Below are 26,471 nucleotides of genomic sequence, written 5' to 3' on the forward strand. Positions count from 1 at the left end.
GAAGGCTTGAGGAGAAAAGAGTTTGAATAATTGCTTTGGTGAATGGGATAAGGAATCAGGAAGAATCAATGGGATTGCTTTGTTGGAGTGAGGGCCTAGGTGAGATTAGCTTGTATAAATCTGTAGGGGCTCCAATCGTCTTAGATGACCTGGGTTCAAGTCTCACCTCTGAAACAAAGTAGATGTGTAACCATAGTTGCTATGGTTACATGTAACCATAGTGGAGTCACTTAAACTTTCAGTGCCTCCAAAAACTTTGTAAGGCTAGAAATTGCCGAGTCGTTTTTAGTAAGAGTTTCTTCACTCAGAGTTCTCTATACCAGATTTCGACCATCTTCTCTTGCTTCCATCTTGTTTAAGAGAAGGAATAAGGACTGAACTTCAGATTTCTTTGGTACAGAGAACTCTCACAAAAGGAGACTCCCTTTACTAATGTATGGTCTCACCTTTTCCGCAACTGATTGTCTTAGAGAGCTGCCTAGAGCACTGAAAGGTTAAGTAATTTGTCCAGGGTCAGACAGACAACGTATATGAAGATGGAGTTTCAACTCATCTTCCTGATTGCAGGTCAGCTTTCTATCAACTACACCATGGTGCTTCTCTCCATCTTCCATGCATGTCTTTAAATTCAAATTGGTTGATGAATTTTCTACGTTTCCAGATAATTTCTTTAGGCAAACCTACCTCATCTTATTCATCAGAATTATTTTTTCTTGTGTTTTCAAAATTTCATTCTCAAGAGCTTCCTATCCCTACTGAGCTCACTTCCCCTATAAAATTTTAGTCTTATTCTTTCTCTGAACCAATCAATTAATCAACAAATATTTATTAAATGTCCATTAAGCTCTCTGCTTTCGGAAAAAATAACTCCAGCAGGGGTTTGGAAAATTGAGGACCCTCATCCCTACTTTATTGTGGTTCTGTAAGAGGCTTCTGATGCTCCTTATCTATTTTCTTTTTGGTCAGGTGGTCTGTAATACACTCCACAAATACTGCTTTTTTCCCTGCCTCCATTGATCTTTCCCCAAATGCTCTCTGCCATGCTTCTTCTCTACCCTGCTTCCTAGACTTCCTCACATGAGTAAATCCTCTTACTATGCAATGATACTCTATTTTCCATTTGACCTATTCTGTCTTTTGAGTAAGATCTTTCTTCCAAAACCAGTCTAGTTATTCCAGCAAGTCTTAGTGATATATGTAAGATCAGGCTTTTTCTCTCACCTCTATCCTGTTAGAAGTCCAAGGAAAAGCTGCCAGAGTCCCTAGCAACACATTCAAAAGAAAAGGAGTTGGTTCACATTTCATTTTATAATCTAATGAGCAGGCAGTTCTTCCTGTACTTAGTCATGGGAACTCATGAAGGATTGTTTCAACATTGTAAAAGCTATGAGACTCTAAGAGATTGCTGTGAATGGCCAGCTCCATCACTTTATTAAATGCATTTATTTATTATTTTTATTTATTAATAATATTTATAATATTATTTATAATATAAAATAAATAATACGGTTGTAATAATATAAAATAAATAATAAAAAATAATATGAAATAATATTTATTAAATGCAATATTAATTGTGGACTCTCTATTCTCATTTTTTACTTTGATAATTTGATTTTCTATCCTTTTTTGACCAAATTAACTAATATTTTGTATGTTTCACTGATTTTTTTAAAAAACAACCCAGGTTTTCTGCCTTTCTCCCAAGGTCGGTGCCAGGATCTGCTACTTCAGTCGCATCCCAGAAACAACATGGTGAAGGTCGGAGTCAACGGATTTGGCTGTATTGGGCGCCTGGTGACTAGGGCTGCATTCACCTCAGGTGGAGTAGACATCGTGGCCATCAATGACCCCTTCATTGACCTCAACTACATGGTTTATATGTTTCAATATGACTCCACCCATGGCAAGTTCAAGGGCACTGTCAAGGCTGAGAATGGGAAGCTGGTGATCAATGGAAAAGCCATTACCATCTTCCAGGAGAGGGATCCCACCAATATCAAATGGGGAGATGCTGGAGCCGAGTATGTTGTAGAGTCCACTGGAGTCTTTACCACCATGGAAAAGGCTGGGGCTCACTTGAAGGGTGGAGCCAAGAGGGTCATCATCTCTGCCCCTTCTGCTGATGCCCCAATGTTCGTGATGGGAGTGAACCATGAGAAATATGATAATTCCCTTAAGATTGTCAGTAATGCTTCCTGCACTACCAACTGCTTGGCTCCCTTGGCCAAGGTCATTCATGACAACTTTGACATTGTGGAAGGACTCATGACTACAGTCCATGCCATTACTGCTACCCAGAAGACAGTAGATGGCCCCTCTGGTAAGCTGTGGCGTGATGGGTGTGGTGCTGCCCAAAACATCATCCCTGCTTCCACTGGTGCTGCTAAGGCTGTAGGCAAGGTCATACCTGAGCTGAATGGGAAGCTCACAGGCATGGCCTTCCGCATTCCTACTCCCAATGTATCTGTTGCGGATCTGACCTGCCGCCTGGAGAAACCTGCCAAATATGATGATATCAAGAAAGTGGTGAAGCAGGCATCAGAGGGACCCTTGAAGGGCATCTTGGGCTACACAGAGGACCAGGTTGTGTCCTGTGACTTTAACAGCAACACCCACTCTTCCACCTTTGATGCTGGCACTGGTATTGCCCTCAATGACCACTTTGTCAAGCTCATTTCTTGGTATGACAATGAGTATGGTTACAGCAACCGTGTAGTGGACCTCATGGTCTACATGGCCTCCAAGGAGTAAAGTGGAAAGCCATGGATCTTCATCCCCAGTGGAAAAAGGAGTTCCACCACTGGGGAGCCTACATTCCTAACTTATGTTCCTCTACTGGGGATACCCTGTTCCATTCACATCCTTGTCCCAATACACCCCTGTAGTAGGAGGGAGAAGCCTAGAGTCCTGTATTGTGTACCATCAATAAAGTCACCACATTCAGTGCAAAAAAAAAAAACAAAAACAAACAAACAAAAAAAACCAAACAACCCAGATCTTTTTTTATCATGCTTATGATATTTTCTAATTTTATCTTTTATTTTTCAAGATTTTAATGTTTATACGTCTTCTGGGATTCATATGTGGATTTTCTAGGTTTTTAAAAAATTGACTGTCCAATTCGCTAATCTTTTGTTTCTTTTGTTGATGTACAGGTTTGGCACCTGCCATGATTTTTGGTTGGTATCTTTTTATTATTTTCTTTACTATGATTATTTCTTATTCCTATGATTTGTTCTTTGACTCAATTTATTATTCAGGATTATATTATTCAGGATCTGAATTCTCCCTTACCAATTATAATTTTTCTTGTGTTTTTGGTCAGTAAATTATGTATTTAATTTCTGCCTTTCTGCATTTATTTGTAAGTTCTTTATGTCCTAGCACATGGTCAGTTTTTGAAAGGGTGTAGTAAGACAATGAAAAATAAATTTCTTAATTTTCCATTCAGTAAACACTGATAGTCAGTCATATCTAATTTTATTAAGGCAGTAAGGCATTTGGGTCAGGGAGAGGAAAGGAAGGAGATTTCATCAGCACTTCTTCTTAGAACTGGTGGCATAGGTGGCACGGGGTTAGGTCAGCTGCTGCACAAAGTACTTTTTATTCAGCTCCTGAGGCTGGGGGATCGTGCCCAGCCACTGGACCTTCCTCTAGAGGCACATTCATATCCCCTTCTTCCTGAAACCCCCTGTGAATCTCCACTTGGGCAGCGGAAATTTTGTAGGAGCCCTCAAATGCCTGGGTCCTGCCCCTTTCAACTTCCTGATGGGCATGTTCTTCAGTATCCTGAGTTCCTAACTCTGGGACTCTGGACTCCTGGTTCACCATCTCTTCAGATATCTGTGTCCCTAGTTCCTCAGGCACTCTAAGTCCCATTTCCTCCTCTCCTCTTCTCACTTCAGAGGTCTCAGGGATGGTGGGTCCTAGATTTTGGAAGCTATTTCGGATGCGAGTTATGTAGCGGCTCAGGACACTGACACCATCAGGGAGCTGGGGAGTTCCACCCTCAGCCAGTGTCTTCCTCACACCAGCCACCTCACCCTGCAGTCTGGACACTGTCTTGGTCAGCTCTGTGAGTCGGTTGCCAAGGTCTAAAGAAATAGAAAGGAGGTGGGCGAATATGGAGGAGATGCCCTTCCTCCTTCTGGGGGTACCTCAGAAAGGCCCAAAGCTGAATGAACTTCCCATGAGTCACCAAGAACTTGGAATTCTCAGACTAGGCCTTTTGGAAACACTCTGGCCTATGGGCAGGCACCCATTTGCCTGAGAGAGTTTCAGGGTTGTAAGAGGAGAGGGGGGATTTAGGATCGATTGGTATACAGACTAGAAAGAGATTATTTAATCCAGATACTTGGGTTTATGGAAATAGAGGTCATCAGAGAGGGTAAAGCCTTGTGAGGGAGGACATTCAAGAAAAGGGAGGGCAGACTAAAGACATGTAGAAAACCAAGGGGTCCACAGACTCAGATTTTGGAGTTTGGGAAAAGAAGGACAAGGTCTGGGAAACATAAAGGCAGGGAGCCGGGAGTAGGGATAAAGTCTGGGGAATCAAGTGTCTTGGGTCTAGAGACTGACCTTTCCGACGGCTTTCTTCAAACTCACGCCTGGCAGTCTCAATGTAACGTTGCACCAACGCCTTGATGACTCGGACTCGATAGGAGCCCTCACTTTCCCCATTCCTGGCCCCCACCCCAGAGTTTGCCTGGAATATATATATTTAGAGAGAAAAGAGTATGAACCATTCCCCAATGTCTATACTTTCTCCAAACCTTTCCTGCTAATTTATTGTAATAGATTGCTGATGGGTCTGTCAGCCTCAAGTCTTTTCTTCATTCCAATCCATTCTCCATTCAGCCACTAAAATGATTTTCCTACAGTTCAGGTCCATTCATATCACTTCCCCCTGCCCATTAAACTCCAGTAGCTCCCTATCACCTCCAGCAGCAAATAAAAAATGCTGTTTGGTCTTCAAAGCCATCCATAACCTAGCCCGCTCCTACCTTCAGTCTTCTGACACCTTACTCCCTGACATGTATTCTTCAATCCAGTAACACTGGCCTCCTGTCCTACAAACAAGACACCATCTCATGTCTCAGGGCATGTTCCCCATGCCTGGAACACCCTCCTTCCTCTGCTCTGACTACTGACCACCCTGGCTTCCTTTAAGTCCCAATAAAATCCCATCTCCTACAGGAAGCCTTCCAGAGCCTCTCCTAATTCTAATGCCTTCCCTCTGTTGATTATCTCCTATTTATCTTGTATAAAACTTGCATTGTATATATTTATTTGCATGTGGTTTCCCCTATTACATTGTAAGTCCTTGAGGACAAGGACTTTAGACTCTTTTTGTATCACCAGAGTTTAGCTCCATGCCTGGCACATAGTAGGTGCTTAATAAGTATTTATTGATTGATTGATAGTTCTCTCCACCCTCAAAACCAAAGCCCAGGAAAAAAGAAGGCTAACAGGAAAATCCCCAACTGGGAACTCTAGATGCCAAAGTCTCATTCCTGGTCAGAGGTGTAGGGGAAGTTCCTTTCTAGATACAGTAAGGAACTAGGGTCAGGAACAGAGGAGAGGGATTAATTATTCCATCAATTCACAGATTATAGATTGCTGGAGCTGGAAGAAATCTTGAGACATCATCTAATTCAACCTCCTCGTTTTATAAAAAAGAACACTGAGGCCTAGAGAGGTAACTATGAGGAGTAATTAAGGGTAACTTAGTTTCTCTTAACTAATGAGTGACTAAGAGGAAATGACTTGCATATGGCTCTTCCATAATGAGCCAGTGGCAGAGCTGGGACTGGAATTCAGTTTTCCCAATTTCCAGCCTAAAGGCTCTCTAGGGAGAGGGCCAGATTGGACATATCAGGGAATCCATGCTCTACCTCACTCCAGACTATTGCTGGGGGATTTTCCCTGGCCATAGCCCCCTCTTTCCTGAAACCCCTGTGAATCACCACCTGGGTGATAATTGTTACAAGGCTAGCCCTCCAATGCTGTTGGGTAGGACCTCTTGCCTGGGGCTTTACTTCTCCCCATCCTCATCCCTATCCTGGTTTGAGTTAGCTGCAGACAAATCCATCTACCCTTATAGAGGCAGTCTTGCATAAGGGAAACAAAGTTGGGCTTTGATTCAGGGGATCTGGAATTGAATTCAGGCTCTTATACTTACTAGTTGTACCTTGAGTAGGTCATCTTACTCCTCTGGGCCCTAGTTTCTCCATAAAAAATATTATCTGCACTATTCACCTTTCAGAGATATTATAAAGAAATTACTTAAATTTCATAAAAATTGAGCTATTATCATTATTGTCTTAGCCGGGCTATTACTAGTCACTATATTTAGAATCACGGAATGATACCATTTCAGAACTAAGAAATATCTGCTCCATCACTCATGGTAGACCTCTGCTTTGGGATCCCAATCAATTTCCCTCTAAATCACTTGATAAAGCCTTTTTGGACAAATGCCAGCCTCATTTGGGCAGCCCTGAGAAGAGAAGGGAAATAATCCATATCCATCCAAGCTGGGGCAACTAAGTGAGAGCATGACCCTTGTCAAGATCTTGGTTGAGAGGGACAGAGACAAAGCAGCAGTAAATAGTCTTCAGGAACACAGCTAATTAGACAGGAGTACCCCACTGGCTTGAGGGGAAATGGAGAGGGTGGCTCTTAGTTTCTGGTACCTTCCTGTCTGGCATCTCCCTCACAAGGACAAGCCAACTGAAACAGCCTAGGACAAATAGACTCAGAGAGACATCAGAAATACACACAGGCAAATATATAGGGATAGAGCTGAATGAACATCTAACAGGCTAAGATAAATGTGAACATTTGATAGATTGTGGGACATAGAGACGGAATGGAGCAGAGATGGGATAGATGAACAGAAAGACTGAGATAGATATAGGACAGTTGTAAGATGAGACATGGAACAAGCAATCAGATGGGACACTCACGAAGGTGGGGATGGGGGGATAGGTAGACTCCTTGGTCTTGCAGCAGCAGCAACAAAAGAATCGGAAGATCCTCCTGAGAGAAATAGGTGAAGGGTCAGAGGGGGATGGGATGGGGGGCTAGGGTTAGGGGTCATTGGAAATGGGGGATGAGAAAAGGAGGTTGAGGGGTGGCCTGGGACTTGGGAGGATTGGAGTCTATGGGGAGTTCTTGAGGAAGGATGGAGTAGGGGGATGAGGGATGAGAGGGATGAGGTTGTTGAGGTTCACTAAGAATTTACCTGAGCAGATAGAAGAAGGCCTTGGGAGAGGGCAAAATATTGAAAGGAACTGGCAGTGTCAAACCCTCCCGAAAGAAGGACAGGTAGAGTTTGGAGCGGGCAAACTTCCATTCCACATCAGCGTCATCCTGGAGACCAGAAATGGGGGAGGGGCTCAGGGACCCCTAGCCTCCTTTATGCCTAGAGATCCCCTTTCATCCTTCATTCTCAATCCTTCACACTCCTCCACCATTCCCCATCTCCCTTCTCCCTCCACTTCATTTCCTGTCCCTCTGCTTCTTTCCGCTTTACCATATCCCCATTTCCATCCCTTTGTCCCATTCTTCTCCAATCCTTTCTCTATCCCCATTCTCTTTCTTCTTCCTTTCCCCCTTCCCTTCAGTTCTCTACACACATACTCTTGATTATCTCCTAGTCTTCTTCCACGATACCCCTTTTATTCCACATCCCTGCCCCAACCCCTTTTTCATCCTACTCTCCAACTCCTCTCCTTCTCCACTATGCTCCACTCTGATCACCCTTATATCTTTTCCCAGTCCCGTACCATAACCTCTGCTTTTCTGTCCTCCCTTCCTTAAGAGGTCCTCCCAATCTCCTGTCCCATTCCCTTTTTATTCTCTGGTTCCATATTTACACTCTAGCCCTTAACTTCATACTTCTTTCCTCCTTTTCTCCTCCCCACCTTCCTTCCCAGCAATCTAATAGAAAACAGGTATATGTTTCTATTTTGTTGTAGTTGAGTCATGTCCAACTCTTTGTGACCCCTGTTTGGGTTTTCTTGGCAGATACTAGAGTGGTTTGCCATTTCCTTCTCCTGCTCATTTTGCAGATGAAGAAACTGAGGCAAACAGGGTTAAGTGACTTGCCCAGGGTCACATAGCTAGCAAGTGTCTTGAGGTCAGATTTGAACTCAGAAAGATGAGTCTTCCTGACTCCAAGCCAGACACTGCATCCATTTTGCAACCTAGCTGCCCATATATTTCTTTATCACTTTACAAATCCCTTTCTGATCACAAGCTATGAGACAGGCTCACATGATCATAGATTTAGAACTGAAAATAATTGCAGATGTCATTTTAAACCAACTCCTACATTTTACAGATTCATTAATTCAGTCAATAAGCACTTATTTAGTGTCTAGAGCCTCAAAGAAGGCAATGAGTAAATCACAGGGACTTTAAGTACCCAACAAGTCAATTAACAAGCTTTTATCAAGACTTTAACCAAGGTCTCTTGACTCATCCAGTTCTATTGTCTTCAGACCACACTGCTCCTCTTATCCTTTTCTTCCCTAACTCTGCCATGGTCCTAACCTTTCCCAATCTTCTCTCCCTTCTGCCCCCCCTCCTTTTTCATTCCCATCTCCTCTCTCTCTTGCCTACTGAATTCCTTTAAAGTCCAATTCAAAGCTACCTCCTCAAGGAAATCTTTGCTCTTCCTTCTTCCCCAACCCTAAAGAAAGTCTTCCCTCACAAGACATTTACTTTATATCTCTACCTCTATCTCCCTCTAATGGGCAATATTGTGTATTCTAGTTTTCTAGTATATGTATCTTAGCCCTCTATTAAATAGACTATATTTTTCACTATGGCAAGGACTGGGCTTTTCTTTAAATTTTGTAACTCCTCCAAGGGACACATTTAGGGTTCTGTACAAACTAGGCATTTTTAAAATGTCTGGTGAATTGAAAAGAATCTCCCTTTATCACATTTTCTCTCAGGAGAATGTGAGTTCTATAAGGACAGATATTAGGTATTTATACTCTCCTATTCTCCCCCTTTACTTCCTTCAATCAATTTCTTCCTCTGTAAAACAAATGGGTTGGACTAGGTGACCCCTAAGGTCCCTTTCAACTGTAAATCTATAATCACATACTATCTCTTTGGGTCTTTTCCTCCATTGCTCTGCTGTCCCTTTGATCCAACCTGTGTTCCAGGTCCCTGGCTCTCCTCTATCCCCCATCATCCCCTTCATCTCCTTACAGGTCCTTGGTCCTCCTCTGTTCCTCCATTTCCCACCATCCCCTTCATCTACCTATAAGCCCTTGCTCCCTTGTTGCTATTCCAATCCCCATCATCCTCTTCATCTCCCTCCAGGTCCCTGGTCCTCCTGTGCTCCTCTATCCTTTAATATTCCCTTCATCTCCCTGTAGGTCCTTAGTCTTCCTCTGCTACTCTATCCCCACTTCTGTCACACCTCAATCTTCTGGAAGGAGTTGGTGATCATGGCAATAAGCATGTTGAGCAGCACGATCACCATGACGATGGTAAAGATGCCATAAAGAGCACGACCCACAAACTCAGGCACCAGGAACTGGGGCATGTCCACCACACTGTGTTCTTCCATACCGAACATTGTCCAGAAGAGAAACTGGAATGTCTCGTTGAAGCTGAAGGAAAAGATGTATGTTGTGGGGTAGACAGTAGAGCTGAGCTAGGCACAGCCTCTGCTTTTCCCTTTATATCAATGTCACTGTCTATGGAAAGCTGACCATCTCAGTTAGTGATAGAACCACATGGGAGACAGGATGTTGGGGGTACTGCCCTACTGGGGTATTCTGGGACCCAGCTAGAATCATCTCCTTATAGCAGTTGAAAGGCAGCATGGTGTAAGGGATAGAGACTTAGAGTCAGGAATACCTGAGTGTAAATCTTTATTCAGATATTTACTCCCAGGCAAGTCACTTAACCTCTCAGCCTCAGTTTCTTTATCTGCAAAATGGGGAAACTAAAGGCAAAAAAGGCATTTTTTAAAGATATACAGGGTTTCCTAAAAGCCTTAGATTAAAACTGCACTAAGACTTTTAGGAAACTGTTTTGGAAGAAGTATAGGAAGAAAGGAGACATATCATGGCATTATAGATAAAGAACTGGTTTCAAACAAGGGAGACCTGAGTTTGGGTCTAGTTTCTGACATATACTGACTGTATACAGACCCTGGGCTCTAGGCAACTCTTTAGAATGTAAAATGGAAAGAAGGTGCCATCACTCTACCTTGGTAGAGAGGGTTTCCTCCCCTAAGAGTCCCGTATGTCAATGGAATCACAGGTCTAGTCCCTATCCTACTGAGAGAAAAAGAAGGACCAAAGAAAGGACAGGACCTTTGTTTGGAATGGATGGGATGCTGAAAATTAACACAGAGAAGGCACATTGGCTCAGTTTTTATTTTCCTCCTGTTTTCTCTGTCAAGGAGATTTGCCTTTGCTCTGGAAAGGACAAAACACAAGTGACTAGTAGGGAATTGATATCCAAAATATGTATGTAGATAATAATGGAGCATCTAGTTATCCTGGAAAGATTAAAGTCACATGGCCCAGAACTAAATGCGCAGGTTCTCAAAGAACTGAAAGATGTGATTTCTGAGTAACTACGACTAATATCTGAAAGAATGCAGAAGATCAGAGAAGGCAATGCCTTGACTTGCAAAATACAAACTATAGACCAGTGATCTTGATTTAAATTTCTGAGAAAATTCTAGAACAAATTCTAGAACAAATCATGATGAACATGTAGAAAGGCAAGAAGTAATCACCAAGATCCAGAATGGCTTCAAGGATTGGTCATGCCAGATTTAACTTCATTTCTTTTTTTGAAAGGGTTACAAAACTGGTAGATAAAGGACATCATTTACCTAGACCAATGGGGGGGGAACCTGTGGCCTCAAGACCTCATGTGGCCCTCTAGGTCCTCAAGTGCAGCCCTTTGACTGAATCCAAACTTCACAGGACAAATCCCCTCAATAAAAAGATTTGTTGGGGGTGGAGTCAAGATGGCAGTGTAAAAGCAGGGACTTCCCAGAGCTCTCCTCCAAAGTCCTTTAAATACCTGTAAAAAATGACTCTAAACAAATTCTAGAGCTACAGAACCCACAACATGAAAGAATGAAACAAATCCCCAGCCCACGACAATCTGAAAAGTAGACAGGAATGGTCTATTGAACAGGGCAGGGAGAGGAGTGCAGTCTGGCTTGGGCCGCACAAGCACTGGCTGTACCTGCACAGATGGGCCAGAGTAGGTCTCAGGGGACTGAATCATTGGCAGCTGTGGCAGTTTCCATACTTCTCAACCCACAAATGCCAAAGAGGTCAGTGGGAAAACTCTTTGGGATCTGGGTGAAAGAGGAGTGTGCTATCTGGCCAGATGGGCCCCAGCCCCAGGGCAGTGGGGATGGTGGTGGTGGCATCTGCTGGCAGTGGCAGCAGCAACAGCAGAAGCAGTAGTGGAGGCTCTTTTCAGTGCTCTGGGCCCACAGACAGTGTGGGATCAAGTGACTAATACAAAATCCCTGAAGCCTGAGATGGTACACCCACACCCACCCCTTACCCCACAGGAAACAGAGTCCTACCTTGACAAAGAGTTAGAAAGTCAAGTATTTGGCTGGGAAGATGAGTAAACATTGTAAAAGAACTCAGACTATAGAATCTTACTTTGGTGACAAAGAAGATCAAAACATACAATAAGAAGACAACAAAGTCAAAGCTCCTACATCAAAAGTCTCCAAGAAAAACACAAATTGGTCATAGGCCATGAAAGAGCTCAAAAAGGATTTTGAAAATCAAGTAAGAGAAGTAGAGGAAAAATTGGGAAGAGAAATGAGAGTGATGCAAGAAAATCATGAAAATTGAGTCAACAACTTGCTAAAGGAGACCTCAAAAAATACTGAAGAAAATAACACCTTCAAAAGTAGACTAACCCAAAAGGCAAAAGAAGTCCAAAAAATCAATGAGAAGAAGAATGCCTTAAAAATCAGAACTGGCCAAATGGAAAAGGAGGCCCAAAACCTTACTGAAGAAAATAATTCCTTCAAAATTAGAATGGAAGCTAATGACTTATGAGAAATCAAGAAATTATAAAACAGAACCAAAAGAATGAAAAAATAGAAGACAATGTGATATATCTCATTGGAAAAACAACTCACCTGGAAAATAGATCCAGGAGAGATAATTTAAAAATTATTGGACTACCTGAAAGCCATGATCAAAAAAAAAAAGAGCCTAGACATCATCTCTCAAGAAATCATCAAGGGAAACTGCCCTGATATTCTAGAACCAGGGGACAAAATAGAAATTGAAAGAATCTACCAATCACCTCTGGAAAGAGATCCTAAAAGTAAAGCTCCTAAGAATATTGTGGCCAAATTCCAGAGTTCCCAGGTTAAGGAGAAAATATTGCAAGCAGCCAGAAAGAAACAATTCAAGTATTGTGGAAATACAATCAGGATAACACAAGATCTAGCAACTTCTACATTAAGAAATCAAAGGGCTTGGAATATGATATTCTGGAGGTCAGAGGAGTTAGGATTAAAACCAAGAATCACCTACTCAGCAAAACTGAGTATAATCCTTCAGGGGGAAAATGATCATTCAATGAAATACAGGACTTTCAAGCATTCTTGATGAAAAGACCAGAACTGAATAGAAAATTTGACTTTCAAATACAAGAATCAAGAGAAGCATGAAAAGGTAAACAGGAAAGGAAAATCATGAGACTTATTAAAGTTGAACTACTTACATTTCTACATGGAAAGATTATATTTGTAACTCATGAGACCTTTCTCAGCTTTAGGGTAGTTGGAGGAAATAGATAGATAAATGATTAATAGATAGATAGATGGATGGATAGATAGATAGATAGATAGATAGATAGATAGATAGATAGATAGATAGATAGATAGATAGATAGATAGATGGCACAGGGTGAGTTGAATATGAAGGGATGATATCTAAAAAATAAAATTAAGGTATGAGAGAGGAATATATTGGGAGAAGGAGAAAGGGAGAGATAGAATGGGGTAATTTATCTCACATAAAAGAGTCAAGGAAAAAGGTTTCACAATGAAGTGGAAGAGGAGGGAGGTGAGAAGGAATGAGTGAATTTTACTCTCATTGGATTTGACTTAAGAAGGGAATAACATCACACTCAATTGGGTATTTTACCCTACAAAAGTAGGGGGGAAGGGGATAAGAAGGGGGATGATAGAAGGGAGGGCAGATCAGGGAAGAGGGTACAGGGTCAAAGGAGAAAATAGAATAACTGGGGGTGGGATAGGATGGGGGGAAATATAGTTAGTCTTTCACAATGTGACTATTATGGATGTGTTTTGCATAACTACACATGTATAACCTATACTGAATTGCTTGCATTCTCAGTGAAGGTGGGTGGGGAGGGAAGAAGGGAGAGAATTTGGAACTCAAAGTTTTAAAAGCAAATGTCAAAAAATTGTTTTTATATGCAACTGAAAAATAACATACGCAGGCAATAGGGTATAGAAATCTATCTTGCCATTCAAGAAAGTAAAGGAGAAGGGGATAAGGGGGGGAATAATAAAAAGGAGGGCAGACTGGGGGAAGAAGTAATCAGAATGCATGCCATCTTGAGGTGGGGGGAGAGGAGAGATGAGAAAATTTGGAACTCAAAATCTTGTGAAAATGAATGTTGAAAATTAAAAATAAATAAATTTTTAAAAATAAAAGGATTTGTTCTGTAAAACCTGGACTCAGTTAAAAGGTTGTACCCAAGGACATTGAAGGTTCTATGTGACTCCAAGGTCTTAGGTTCCCCATCCCTGAGTCCTAGACTTTAATAAAGCTTTTTGGAAAAGTATCTCATACTGTTCTTGTGGAGAAAATGGAGAGTTATGGACTAGATGATAACACAGTTGGATGGTTGGACTCAAAGAATAGTTGTTAATGACAATTGTGGCAGGAGTTCTTCATTGGAATAACCCTGGCGCCTAGCACAGAACTTGGCATGCAGTAGGTACTTGGTAAATGCTTGTTGATTGAATGATTGAATACCCCAGGAATTCATGCTTGGTTGTGTAGTTCGACATTCTTTTCAATGACTTGGTTAAAGGTATACATGCAAGGGTGTCCTATAAGTTCTGGAGCCAACTGAACCTGACTTGATTTTTAAATTTTCAGTGTACTTACACTTTGGAAATAAGCAAATGACTCACATCAAGGCTTGACTTATTATTTTGTTGGTTGTCTAGACTTAGAAAGTGAAGAAGAAAATGTTAATAATTTAAAAGTGTGTCATGGTAAATGGTTGGATTCCCCCTCCCCCAAAGGACTGGTTGTTAAATATTTACCAGCACACCGCTGCACAGAAAGTCAGAATCCAGTTGACAGGATAGAAAGCACTAGACTGAGTCTATCATAAAGAAATGCACTTGAGATAAATGTAAAGTCTTATACTCTGGTCCAAAAAAAATCACAATCATAAGGTAAGGGAGGCATGGTTTGACAGCAGTTGTTCTGAGAAAGACTTCAGGATTTTAGTGGACTAGAAGCTCAGTATGATTTAGTATCAATGTGTGGTAGCAGAAAACTGCATTAAGAGAGGAATGATGCCTGGGAAGAAAGAGGTGACCAAGATCTCATCCGGGGAATTATGTTCAGTTCTGGGCACCAGGTTTGAGAAGGACACTGAATAATGGGAAAGTTTCCAGAGGAAGATTTAGGTAGGGGTGGGGAACCTGTGGCCTTGAGACCACATGTGGCCGTCCAAGTCCTCAAGTATGGCCCTTTGACTGAATCCAAACTTCATAGGATTTATTCTGTTCTGTGAAATTTGGATTCAGTCAAAGGGCTGCACTTGAGGACTTAGGGGGCCACATGTGGCCTTGACATCACAGGTTCCCCACCCCTGATTAAGGCCTTGTGAGTCTATGTCATATAAAGAACAGTTAAATGAACTGGGGAAGACTAAGGGTGTGTGTGTGTGTATGTGTGTGTGTGTGTGTGTGTGTGTGTGACATAATAGATGCCTCTGAGTACTTGAAGGACTGTCATGCAGAGCAAAGTTTAGGCTTGCTCTTTGTCCCCTGAAGGAAGAATCAAGAACAATGGGTCTAAGTGAAAAAAGGCAAATCTAGGCTTGACATTAGGAAAAAAACAACTCATGTTTCAAGCTATCCCTAAGTCAAAGGGGCTGCCTGGGGAGGAGCATGAAGGTCTTCAGGAAGAAATTGGATGGTCACCACTAGGGTATACTACAGTGGGATTCCCTTCACATTTGGGTTGGACTAGATGCCTACTGGGGTACCTTCCAACTCTCAGATTCTGTGATCTCCTGATTGGGCCCTTTAAAAGTGCACTCATGGTTCAGTGTGGATGGAGACAGGGAAAGAGGGAAGAGGGTGTTGGGAAAAGCCACCTAGGAAGCAATGGCATCAGCAAGAGGAGCATGAAGGAATCTGGGGTGGTAGATTTCGTGACCCAGGGAACAATCAGGCTCAAGTGGATCTGATGGAGGTTTGAGCACTAGGGAAAGTTTAGAAAATAGCAGAAGGTAAAAATCCTGAGGTCCCTAGGATAACAAAAAGAGAAGCTGGTGCTCCCAGGCAAGATGACATCAGGCCAGTGAGGTCCGAGGTTCAAGGTCTGACCTGAGGTCTATCCTACCTCCCCTGTGCCCAGGGTTCTCCTAAGAGATTCTGAGAGCCATCCCCTCTTCCCCTGAAGGTGAATGAATGCATAGGCTCGCTCCCTCAGAGTGTCAATAGAGAACAAGCCTATGGCCCTCAGAGCAAGTCAGGCTCCAATAAACAGATGAGGGAGAAATTTAGGATTGGGTTAGAGGGAATGGGAGCTACATTTCTCAGGTAGCTACAGATTTTGCCTGGCCATAAATATCACAGAGATTTAAAGATGGAAGGGATCTTTGAGATGAATAAAGTCCAATGTCTTCATTTTACAAGTGAAGAAACTGAGACACAAAGAGCTAAAGTGATTTAAACAAGGTCCTGAGCCAGTTCTTCCCCAGCCCTTTCTCTCCCTCCTGCCTGGCACTTCCTCTTCTTGACCCCTGACCCTTCTCCTAGCATAACTCTAAGAGGCCAGCTCCTTTTCTAGGCTATGTCCTCATCTCTGGACACTTCCTCCCCCATCCCCAGTCCAGCCCCCAGTCCACATACTTGCCCAGTCGCTCTGTCTCCTGGTAGGGCACATAAATATTGTTGAGGCCACAAAGAAAGGCCGTCAGGATGATCATAAGGATGAACATGAACCTGTAGGAAGGATGAGGAAGAGTCAGACACATGACCAGAGTCAGACTCTTAAGAGAAATCAGACTTTGGTTAAAGAGGGCCCTTGGCCACTTTTTCCTGTCCTCTCCCCTTGTCTCTGCCCCATCTCCCAACATCAACCTGAGGGTCTGGGAGAAGGGGCATGCCACAAGGGACCGGGGGAGGAAGAATGTTGATTAAGTAACAGTATTCAATTGCAGCTTCAGTTTAGTGTTAGGATAAGTTAGGAGGGAATTGGGGTGAGAGGCAAAGTCAGGATTAGGTTCCTGATGATAATTAGGTTGGGTTAAGGGTGGGGGTTCTGGTCAGAGTGGGGTTCAGAATAAATTAAGAGTAAAGGTAGGGACAGGACAGAATTAGGATAAGGCTGAAGATGAACCATAATGAAGTCAGGGATTAGGATGGAATTGGGGTGAGGACTTAATTGAAGGTCACTTTGAGGAGGATGGCATGGGAGGAGATGAGGGTTCAGGTAAGGGTTACTTTCTGGGTAGGGGTGAGGATAGAACTGGGATGACTCAGGGTGAACATCAGGTATCTCACAGATCCCTTGTCAGGGGAAGGGTTAAGTTAGAATTGGGAGAGGTCTTCTTAACCTTGTTTGTGTCAGAGACCCTTAAGTCTATGGGCTTCTTCTCAGATAAGGTTTTTAAGTAATTGAAATATTCAATTTCCATGATTGGTTAGTGAAAATAAAGATGTAATTCTTTTCCTGTCCTATATCATAGACTTCCTGGGATCTATGGACTTCAAGTTAAGGATAATAGGGTGAGGTCAGGATCAATAATAATGACATGTAAAGGTTAAGATGGCACAGGAAATTCCAAAGTTTATTTTCCTGCTAGATAGGGACTGGACTTAGAGCCTTTTAAAGTTCCTGCTAACTCAGAGATTTGGGGATTCCATTATTTTTAGGATGAAGTCAAGGTCACTGTTAAGGTCAAGAAATGGATTGAAGCCAAGCTGAACCCTTTCTTTTTTTTTTTTTTTCATTGACTGGTTTGGGCGAGGGTTACGATTAGGGTTCTGCTCTTCCATGACTAGAAGAAAGCTGGTGGGGAGGCAAGTCAAGGGCAAATGACCAGATCTTCCCATGACAAGGGAGTTTGATGGGAGGCACCAGGAAGAGGTTATTCCCTGCCACACCCCAAATGAAGTACTGAGGAGACCAGGGAACTTAGTGAGAGGCTGCCCTCACCGGATCATATCATCAATCATCTTGCCAATGGAGATCTGCAAGGTGCCCAGAGACTCATGGGCAGGCAGGATGTAGGCCAGGCGGGTGAAGCTGAGCATGCTGGTGATGGCAAATAGGACTTCAGCCACAAACTGGGGATCTTCTGTGCGCCACTTGCTGCGCTCTGCTCAAGGGGAGATGTGGAATGGGTGGCAGGTGAGAAGGATTCTGGAACACCAGGGATTAGAGTGACATTCTCTGACTTTATGAGAAGTGATGGATTAACCCACCTGTTTCACAGGTTGTTTGCTAGGGCCTTCCCTGTAGAATTGTCTGGCAAACTACTTATGGGTTCTTTGAACTACTCCCTTCCTCATCTGTCAGCCATACTCAGTTTCCTTTCCCTTCTCTCACTAACCCCTTACCTTGTCTTAACAATTTATTTTATTGACCTTGTCCTATTTTTATTGACTTTATCTTACTGCCCTCCTATAGAGCTTTACACATATTATATCATCTTATCCTCACAACAATCCTGGGAGGTAGCTACTATCAGTATCCCCATTTTACACATAGAGAAACCAAGGCAGTCAGAGGTTAAGTGACTCATTCAAGGTTACACAGTTTAATAAGTGTCTGAGGCCAGATTTGAACTCAGGTGTTACTGACTCCAGGTCTTGCTCTCTATCCACTGGGTCACTTAGCTGCTAATATGGGATGATCTTTAATGTCAGCCCATCAGGTTCCACTACTGGATTAGAAATCAGGAAGATTTGAGTTCAAATCCTGCCTCATGAGCATTTACTCGTTGTGTGATGCTGAGTAACTTATTTTCCCTGAGCTTTAGCCTCCTCATCTGTAAAATGGTAGGCAATAATAATTTCTAACTCCCAGAATCCAATGAAAGAATGGATATAAAGTTAGAAAAGCTATAGAAGTGTCAGTTATTGTGATTATTATTTTCTGGCTGGGAAGACTTAGAGTTGAAAGGGTAGAGGCATGAAAGGTCAAAGAGGTTTTAAGAGGCTCAAGCATCAGGTGGTGGTGGCACATCATACTGTGAAACTGGGGTGCATTTAGGGAGTAGAGATCATAGGGTGGGGTGTCCCTAACTTAGGGACACCTAGAGATTAGTGGTTGAGAGCATCTTGGGTCTATGGAGCCTTTGGTGGGCTAGGGATCCAGGGTAGGGGCACTGTAGGCCAGGGGAAGAGTCAGAGCACCACTGTCTGTTAAGAAAATAAAATTCTATGAGGAAATCCAGGAACAAGATGGTGGAGAGGCCTGATAGAAAGCATCTTAGATACCACCATAATACTTTCCTGACTGTTCACATTTGTTACAAGGGTTTTTTTTCTTTCTTTTTTCAATGAAGGGGAAGGTGGGAGGGAGAGAAAACAAATTTTACTTATTGAGAAAATAAAATAGAATTCTAATTCACAGCATCAGGGCATAGTAAGACTGTAAGCTTTGGGGGCCATCGAGATTGTCACAGGGTGAAGGAATTGGGGGTTTGGGGAATGACAGGGTGGGAAAATTGTAGGGTTGGGAGGATGCTGCAAGGCTGAAAGACTGCAAGGTAGAGGCTTTGTGGGACTTGGAAGGCTCTTAGAAGATTTAATAGTTGCCAAGGAGGGAGTTTTGGGGCATTGGAAAGTCAAGAAGTTGGGGTCCTAGAACAAAGGGAGTATCAGCTTCAGGGCAGCACACTCACCGGCTGTAGTGAAGTAGTGACAGGCAGCACCATCAGGAGCATCCTGGCAGTGTAGCCAGGCCAACACTGCCAAGAGCACTCGGAGGGCAAAAGAAGCCAGGTACAAGGACAGGATGACAACGTCCAGGAAGTTCCACCAGTCCAGGAAGTAGCTTCGCAGGCCCTCAATCCATACCTCCTTACATTCGAACCACAGGAAGCCTGTGACCAGAGGTGAAGGTAGGGAGAGCTCCGCATTGGGCCTGGGTCTCTCCCCAAGGTGGGTTCACCTCCAAGGGCTGGTCTCATGGAATCAGAGACTTTGATTTGGAAGAGACCTTGGAGATTCTTTATTCTGCTCCAATCCCATTTATAGAGGAGGACAACACAAAAATCCAGAGGTAGAAAAGGACTTGGCTATGGGCACAATTAGCTTCTGAAAGAGACTTTTCCCAGCTACCCCACTGCTAGGGCTTTCATTCCCTCTGAGATTATCTCCAATTTTATATATATATGTATACCTATATAATCTTGCATGTACATAGTTGTTGGCATTAGAATGTGACCTCCTTGAGGTCAGGCACTGTGTTTTTGCCTTTCTTTGTATCGAGTTTCTTAGCACAGTGCCTGCCCATAAGCACTTGATAAAGGCTTGTTGACTTGACTTGATTTGACCTTCTATGTGAGGCCTTTCTTGACCCTTATACCTCTGTAGCTTCTAGATATTCCTAGAATTACTTTGAATTTATTGTGTAAATATTGTTTAATTATGTGTACATGTTGCAACCACCCCCAACATTTCCCTCCATGAAACTATAAGTTCTTTAATGGCAGGAATTATTTCAGTTTTATCTTTGCATCCTGGTAGGTGTTTAATAATAAATACTAATTGTTTAATTGAAATATCAGAACCAAGACAAACTCAGGATGCTCTTTTCATTCATTATAAAATACTGCCTCACTTCATAAGCTACCATGAAGGGACTGCCCCTGGGATTCAGAAAGGGGAGTTAGTGGACAGAGCACCAGAGTTGAAGGACCCTGGTTTGAATGCCAGCTCTGCTGCTTACTACCTGTGTGACCTTGGGCAAGTCATTTCACTTTTCTGGGTCTCAGTTTCCACATCTATAAAATGAGCAGGGTGAACTAGATGAGCTAAACTAAAATTTCCAGGTCTAAATCCTATGAAATTCTTTTAAAGGTATAGGGTAAATGAAAGGGATCAAGGCATGCTGAGGTTCCTAGGTTGAGTGTTTTTGACCTAGAGAAGACACAGGGGAACCATGATCACTGTCTTCAGTCTCATCAAATCTACCTTGGAGCAGAATGAGTGACATTGTTCTCAGTGAACCACATGAGATGAGTGATCCCCAGTCAGGGTCATCTGCCCCCCAACCAAACCCTATACCTGCAACCCAGATCATATGCAGTGAGGTCTCCCAGACACTTTGGCTGCGACCCTTGAAGGTGCCCAACTGAGTCTCCATGACCAGTGACTCTCCCAGCAGAAAGATGAGGAACCATAAGTAGGAGGCTGAGTGTAGAAGAAATTTGAGTACTGGGATCTTCAGCAGACGACCCAGCTGCAGAGAGAGGAATAACTGTGAGGCTTTTGAGCCCTGCAACTGATCTCGATTATCTCCTCCAGACTTCTTTCTTTAACTGTATCAGCCAACAGTGATCTCATATAAACATATACAGAAACCAACCCAACTCAACCCAACTCAACTCAATCTCACCCAACTCAACCAAATAACACCACTCTATCCAAACCAATCCAATCCAACCCAACCCAATTCAGTTCATCTGATCCCAACTCAACCCATCCTAACTCAATTCATCTTAACTCAATTTAACCCAATTCAATCCCAACCAACACAACTAAATCTAACACAACCCAAACCAACCCAACTCAACTCAACCCCTTCCAACCCAAACCAACTCATCTGATCCCAACTCAACCTGTCCCAACTCAATTAAATCCAACTCAACCCCATCCAACCCAACTAAACCTAATTCAACCCAAACCAATCCAAAGCAACCCAATTCAACTTAACTGATCCCAATTCAACTCATTTCACCCCCACTCAACTCAGTTGAACCTAACTCAACTCAACCCAGACCAATCCACCCACTCACCCAACTAGTATAGTAGGCTAGACATGGAATCAGAAGATCTATATTCAAGTCCTAGCCCTGACACTTCTTATTTATGTGACCTTGGTAAATAAATTCATCTCCATGAGTTTCCCCCTTGCCTCTGTTTCTTTATTATTATTTTTTTATCACCTACCCTCAGAGTTGGAAGGGGCCTCAGAGACCATCTAATCTGTCTTTGTATAGGAATCCTCTCCAAAATGTCATCAACAAATGGTCATCCAACCTTCCACTGAAGATCTCTAGTGAAGCCCACTGCTTTCAGGTAGCTCATTCTACTTTGGGCTTACTTTAATCATCAGGGATATTTTCCATTATCAAGCCTAAATATGCCCTCTGTATAACTTTCTCTGCATGCCTCCCATATACATTTCTCCTCTAAAGTCAAGCAGAACAAGTCCAATCCCTTTTTCACAGGACAGCCCTTGAAATATGTAAACACCATTTTCCTGTCTTTCTACCAAGCCTAAATATCAACAGTTTCTTCAAGCATACCTCCTACCACCATGCAGCCTGACACAACATAAGCTTTTTTTTTTTGACTGCATTTTTATACTACTGCCTATAGTAATGATGAGGATGATGATAATAACCAGCATTTATGTAACACCTACTATGTGCCAGGAAATTTACAAATATAATTTCATTTGTTCCTCACGACCCTGCAAGTTAGGGGCTGGTATTATCCCCATTTAATAGTTGAAGAAACTGAGGCAGGGATTAAATGACTCATCTAGGGTCATATAGCTAATAAGTATCTGAAAGCTGGATTTGAATTTAGGTCTTCCTGACTACAGGACCAGTCATGAACTTCACTATCTACTTCCTTGAGCATATAGTCTACTTCAAGGCCTCAGCTCCAGCTCCTATTCTCAGCCAAACTCTGAAGCGGTGAAGTTTGTCTCAGTTCTATCAGCCTTCTGTTTTGTGTCCTTTAGACTGGGAGCTCAGAGAACAGGGAGTATCTTTTGCCTTTCTTTTCATCCCCAGCATCTAGCCCCATGCCTGGGCTATGGTCAGCACTGAAGGGCCCTCTCATCTCTCCTCCCTTTGCTTTTGGATCCACCTCTTAGAAAAGGAATAGTTAACTCCTCACACTGAGGTAGAGATGATTGATAACAGATTTCAATAAGATCCCTCTCTGGGGGGATTTGCCTTTTAAGGGGTAAAAATCCCTAGACAAAGACTTGAAGTTTTAGTCTTAGAATTTCCTAGCAGCGACCTTCTACAAGCTGGGACCCAACTAACACACCTCTACCCATCCCATTCCCTAGGTTGGTTCAGATTATCTCCATCATTCATTTCAGGAATGTTTGTTGGGCCTCTATTATGTTCTGGGTGCTCTAGGGAAGAGAGAAGGAAGGGAGGGCAGTGGGAAGAATATTAGATTATGAGTAAAATGAAAGAATTGAACTAGATAATCTCTAAGGTCCCTCCAGACTGTAAATCCTGAGATCCATTTCCTGCCCTCAGGGGGCAGCCTAATTAAGGAGACGGGAGCTGAAAAGTTAAGGCTAGTCTACTTGTGCTAAGGGCCCCATGAGAGGCATGAACTGTAAGTGCTATGGAAGATAGTTTGGAGTGTTTGAAATAGCCCTCTGATCTTAGAATCAGAATGCCTAGGTTGAGGCCAACTCTTACTACCCATTTGATGCTGGGTTAATACATTTACCTCTTTAATTCTCAGTTTCAACCTTTAAAAAACAGGAATAATAAGAGAAAAGTACCATATTAGAAACTGCAAAAGCTTCTGGGAAGGTACAGGAGACAGCATGTACCAAGTAGATCAAATCACCACTAATACCCCAAATACCACCTCCTCTCAGACCCTGGTGGAGAGATAGCTCAGGAATCAGAGCTGAAAAGCCCTGTTAATTGCTGTGTCCCCAGAACACCAATTCTGCTACCAGCCTGGACCCTACAGCCATTCTCCAGGGGAGCAACCTTATGGATGTGGAGCTGTTATACCTGTAACCACCAATACCAATCACCAGCCAGTTGCTACACATAAGTAGATAAACCCATCAGCCCCATGCATAGCAGTATGCACTGTCCCCATGCCATCAAACCTGCCACCAGCCTGTATTCTGGATCCATTTTCCAGCAGAGGAGTCCTTGTGGTGATGCCCCTTGTAAATTGCTTCTGTAAGGTCTACAGCTCCTGCATCTACCCTCCTCAGCAGCCATAGCTACTAAAGACCTGAAAAGAAAGGTCTCCCCAACAAGATTCTTGGTATGGTGAAAGGGTTCAACTTGAGAAATGGATATAGTTTTATCAGTGGAAATGATCTTCAAGTATTAGTATAAGTTTTCTTATTGAATCTGACTTGAAGTTAAAGCCTCCTATCTACATTGTCTCCACCAACTGGAATATGAGAGTAGGGATAGTTCTACTTTTCCATTTGTACTCCCAGTACCTCTCACAGTGTTTTGTGCATAGCAAGAATTTAAACAGTGCTTTTTCATTAGTTTCATTCATGGAGATAAACGTGAGCTATCATCTATTGATCAATAAGTGTTTGCTAAGCACTTACTCTGTGCCTGGCATCACGCTAAGCTTTGGGCCTTGGTTTCCTCATGTGTAAAATGAGGGGGTCTGACCAGATGACTCATTTTACACATGAGGAAACCGAGGCCCAGAGATGCTAATCTATTTGACCAAGGTCACATTAAATGACTGACTTAGCTTTAGGTCTATGATCCTATGATCCTTTGTTAAACTGACTTACATGGAATGGCTTCTACCCTGAGACAGGAGAGAAGAAATGGAGGATAAGGGGAGGGATAAAGGGTACCTACCCTTGACTTGGGTGCCAGCCAGTAGCCCAGGCAGAGGAAGGGCATGGTGAGGAAGATGATGAAGGAGATAAACAGCTTCCAGATCGTGGTACTGCCCCTCCAGCCAGCCAAGTTTCCACACCAGATGGAGGAAAGGACCTGCTGGCAGATGGGGTGGGCTACAAACTGAGCAGAGATAAGAGAGTAAGGAGATGGCTAGGGTCATCTCCACTATGACCCAACCCTCTCCTCCTCCCTTAGGTTGACCTCCAACTCAAAATTCCAAGTGGCCTGAAAGGGAGGAAGGGAAGAGACCAGAGAAGCCTAGGGACTGTGGCTTAGGGTGCTGTCAATGGTGCAGAAGGACTTAGGGCAGAGGAAGAAGGCCTGAGGCTGATGAGCTGGTGGGGTCCAAACTTAAGTGGGTTCAGTGACAGCAGAAGGGCTAGGCTCAGACTTGAGGCATTTAATGTGTGGAATGTGTGGAACACAGCTCCCTCATCTTCAGACTGAGGGGCTTAAAACTGTGGTAAGATAAATATGAAGAATTCAGAAAAGTTTCAGAAGATTTACATGAATTGATGCAGAGTGAAATAAACAGAATCAGGAAAATAATATACGCAATGACAATAAAAATGCAAACAGAAGGAACAACAAAACTGAATATTGTTTGATGACCAGAAGTGACCCTGAGAATGTGAGAAAATGCTTCTTTCTCCATTCATCACAGAGGTGGGGGACTATAGATGTGGAATATTATGTTTACTATCAGACAAAACTGAATGAATTGCTTGATTTTGCTGAACTGATTTTTTTTCTTATAAAAGAAGACTCAGTGGGTCATGGGGGGAAGGGAGAGATCCATTTGGAAATGAATGTGGTATAAAAACAAAATGTGCCTATTAAAAATTAAAATTAAATTAAATTGTATTTATTCTAGCTCCAAATCTTATAATCTTAAACTTCAGTCAATTAAAAAGCATTGATTAAGAGCCTACTATGTGTCAGGCACTGTGCTAAGCACAAAGAATATAAAGAAAGACAAAACTCACAGTTCCTTGTGAGTTTAAAGAAAGAGCTCACAATCTAACAGGAGTGGGAGGGGAGAGATAAAATGCAAACTGTGTACCGATTAGCCATTTACAGAATTACTTTTAAGTCGTCCACAATAGAAAGACCCTCCATTAAAGGGGATCAGGAAAGACTTTTTCTAGAAGGTGGAATTTTAGTTGGGACTTGAAGGAAGCCAGGAGGTAGAGAGGAAGAGGGAGAATGTTTCCAAGAATGGGAGACAACCAGTGAAAATGCTTGGATTTGGGAAATGGACTACCTTGTTCAAGGAAAAGCAAGGACACCAGTGTCACTGATCACAAGATACCTGGAGTGAATAACGTATAAAGTGACTGGAAAGGTGGGAGAGTACCAAGTTATGAAGGGCTTTGAATGCCAAACAGAGGATTTTATATTTGCTTTCAGAGGTGAAAAGAAGACACTGGAGTCATTGAATAAGGGGTGACATGGTCAGATTTGTTCTTTAGGAAGATCTCTCTGACAAGAGAGTGGAGGAACGACTGGGGTGAGGAAATAATTGTGGCAGGGAGACTGTAATAGTGGCAGGCTATTGTAATAGTTCAGATGTGGGGTGATAAGGACCTGCACCAGGACAGTGGCAGTGTTAGAGGAGAGAATGAGGTATATATAACAGATGTTTGTTTCCAAGGTAGAAATGACAAGATTTGGCCCCAAATTGGATATGGGAGGTCCTTAGGTGGTACTTAGATTGCAAGCCTGTGTGACTGGAAGGATGGTGGTATCCTCAACAGTAATAGGGAAGTTCAGAAGACAGGAGGGTTTGGGAAAAGATAATGAGTTTAGCTTTGGACATATTGAATATAAGATTTCTATGGAACATCCAGATGGAGATATCTAATAGATGACAGGAATGTGAGCCTTGGAGCTCAGTAGAGAGGTTAGGGGCAGGAATTAGATCTGAGAATTATTTGTGTAAAGATGGTACTTGAATCTATGAGAGCTGATGAGATGGCCAAGATAAATAGTATAGTGGGAGAAGAATGCCTGGGACAGAGCCTTGGCAGACGCCCAAGGTTAGTGGGCATGATTCTGCAAAGGAGACAGAGAAGGAGCAGTCAGGTAAGTAGGAGAACAAGGAGAAGCAGGGTCATGAAGATCTGAAGGGAAAGGTGATTAAAGAGGTGATCATCAGTGTCAAAGCCTGCAGAGAAGTAGAGAGGGATGAAGATGGAGGAAAGGACACCAAACTGGTCAATTAAGAGATTATTAGTAACTTTGGAGAAAACAGTTTTGACTGAATGACAAGATCAGAAACTATACTATAGAAAGTTAAGAAGAGAGTGAAAGTAAAGGAA

General features: G+C 42.7%; 2 protein-coding genes across 2 annotated transcripts in view; one reads left to right on the forward strand and one right to left on the reverse strand.

The window, feature by feature from the left end:
• Positions 1–1,703: 1,703 nt before the first annotated feature.
• LOC140504894 (glyceraldehyde-3-phosphate dehydrogenase-like) lies at positions 1,704–2,804 on the forward strand. Its single transcript, XM_072610280.1, has one exon. It carries the CDS (start codon positions 1,753–1,755, stop codon positions 2,752–2,754), a length of 1,002 nt encoding a protein of 333 aa, XP_072466381.1. The 5' UTR covers positions 1,704–1,752; the 3' UTR covers positions 2,755–2,804.
• Positions 2,805–3,466: 662 nt separating this feature from the next.
• The window catches only part of LOC140504897 (short transient receptor potential channel 2-like), a 30,133-nt gene continuing 7,128 nt past the window's right edge, over positions 3,467–26,471 (reverse strand). The window contains exons 4-13 of the mRNA XM_072610292.1: positions 24,106–24,270; positions 20,558–20,732; positions 19,171–19,371; positions 17,478–17,640; positions 16,169–16,261; positions 9,446–9,638; positions 7,250–7,377; positions 6,972–7,044; positions 4,582–4,708; positions 3,467–4,097 (exon numbers count right to left, since the gene is read on the reverse strand). Of these exons, the coding sequence (XP_072466393.1) occupies positions 3,607–4,097; positions 4,582–4,708; positions 6,972–7,044; positions 7,250–7,377; positions 9,446–9,638; positions 16,169–16,261; positions 17,478–17,640; positions 19,171–19,371; positions 20,558–20,732; positions 24,106–24,270 (1,809 nt within the window). The 3' untranslated portion in view covers positions 3,467–3,606. The remainder of the gene's footprint in view (positions 4,098–4,581; positions 4,709–6,971; positions 7,045–7,249; positions 7,378–9,445; positions 9,639–16,168; positions 16,262–17,477; positions 17,641–19,170; positions 19,372–20,557; positions 20,733–24,105; positions 24,271–26,471) is intronic.

Source organism: Notamacropus eugenii, chromosome 5 (assembly GCF_028372415.1).
Source record: "Notamacropus eugenii isolate mMacEug1 chromosome 5, mMacEug1.pri_v2, whole genome shotgun sequence".
Lineage (NCBI taxonomy): Eukaryota > Metazoa > Chordata > Mammalia > Diprotodontia > Macropodidae > Notamacropus > Notamacropus eugenii.

Excerpts from the sequence above, each read along its gene's own strand:
- LOC140504894 (XM_072610280.1), top strand. The coding sequence starts at position 1,753 with ATGGTGAAGGTCGGAGTCAACGGATTTGGCTGTATTGGGCGCCTGGTG.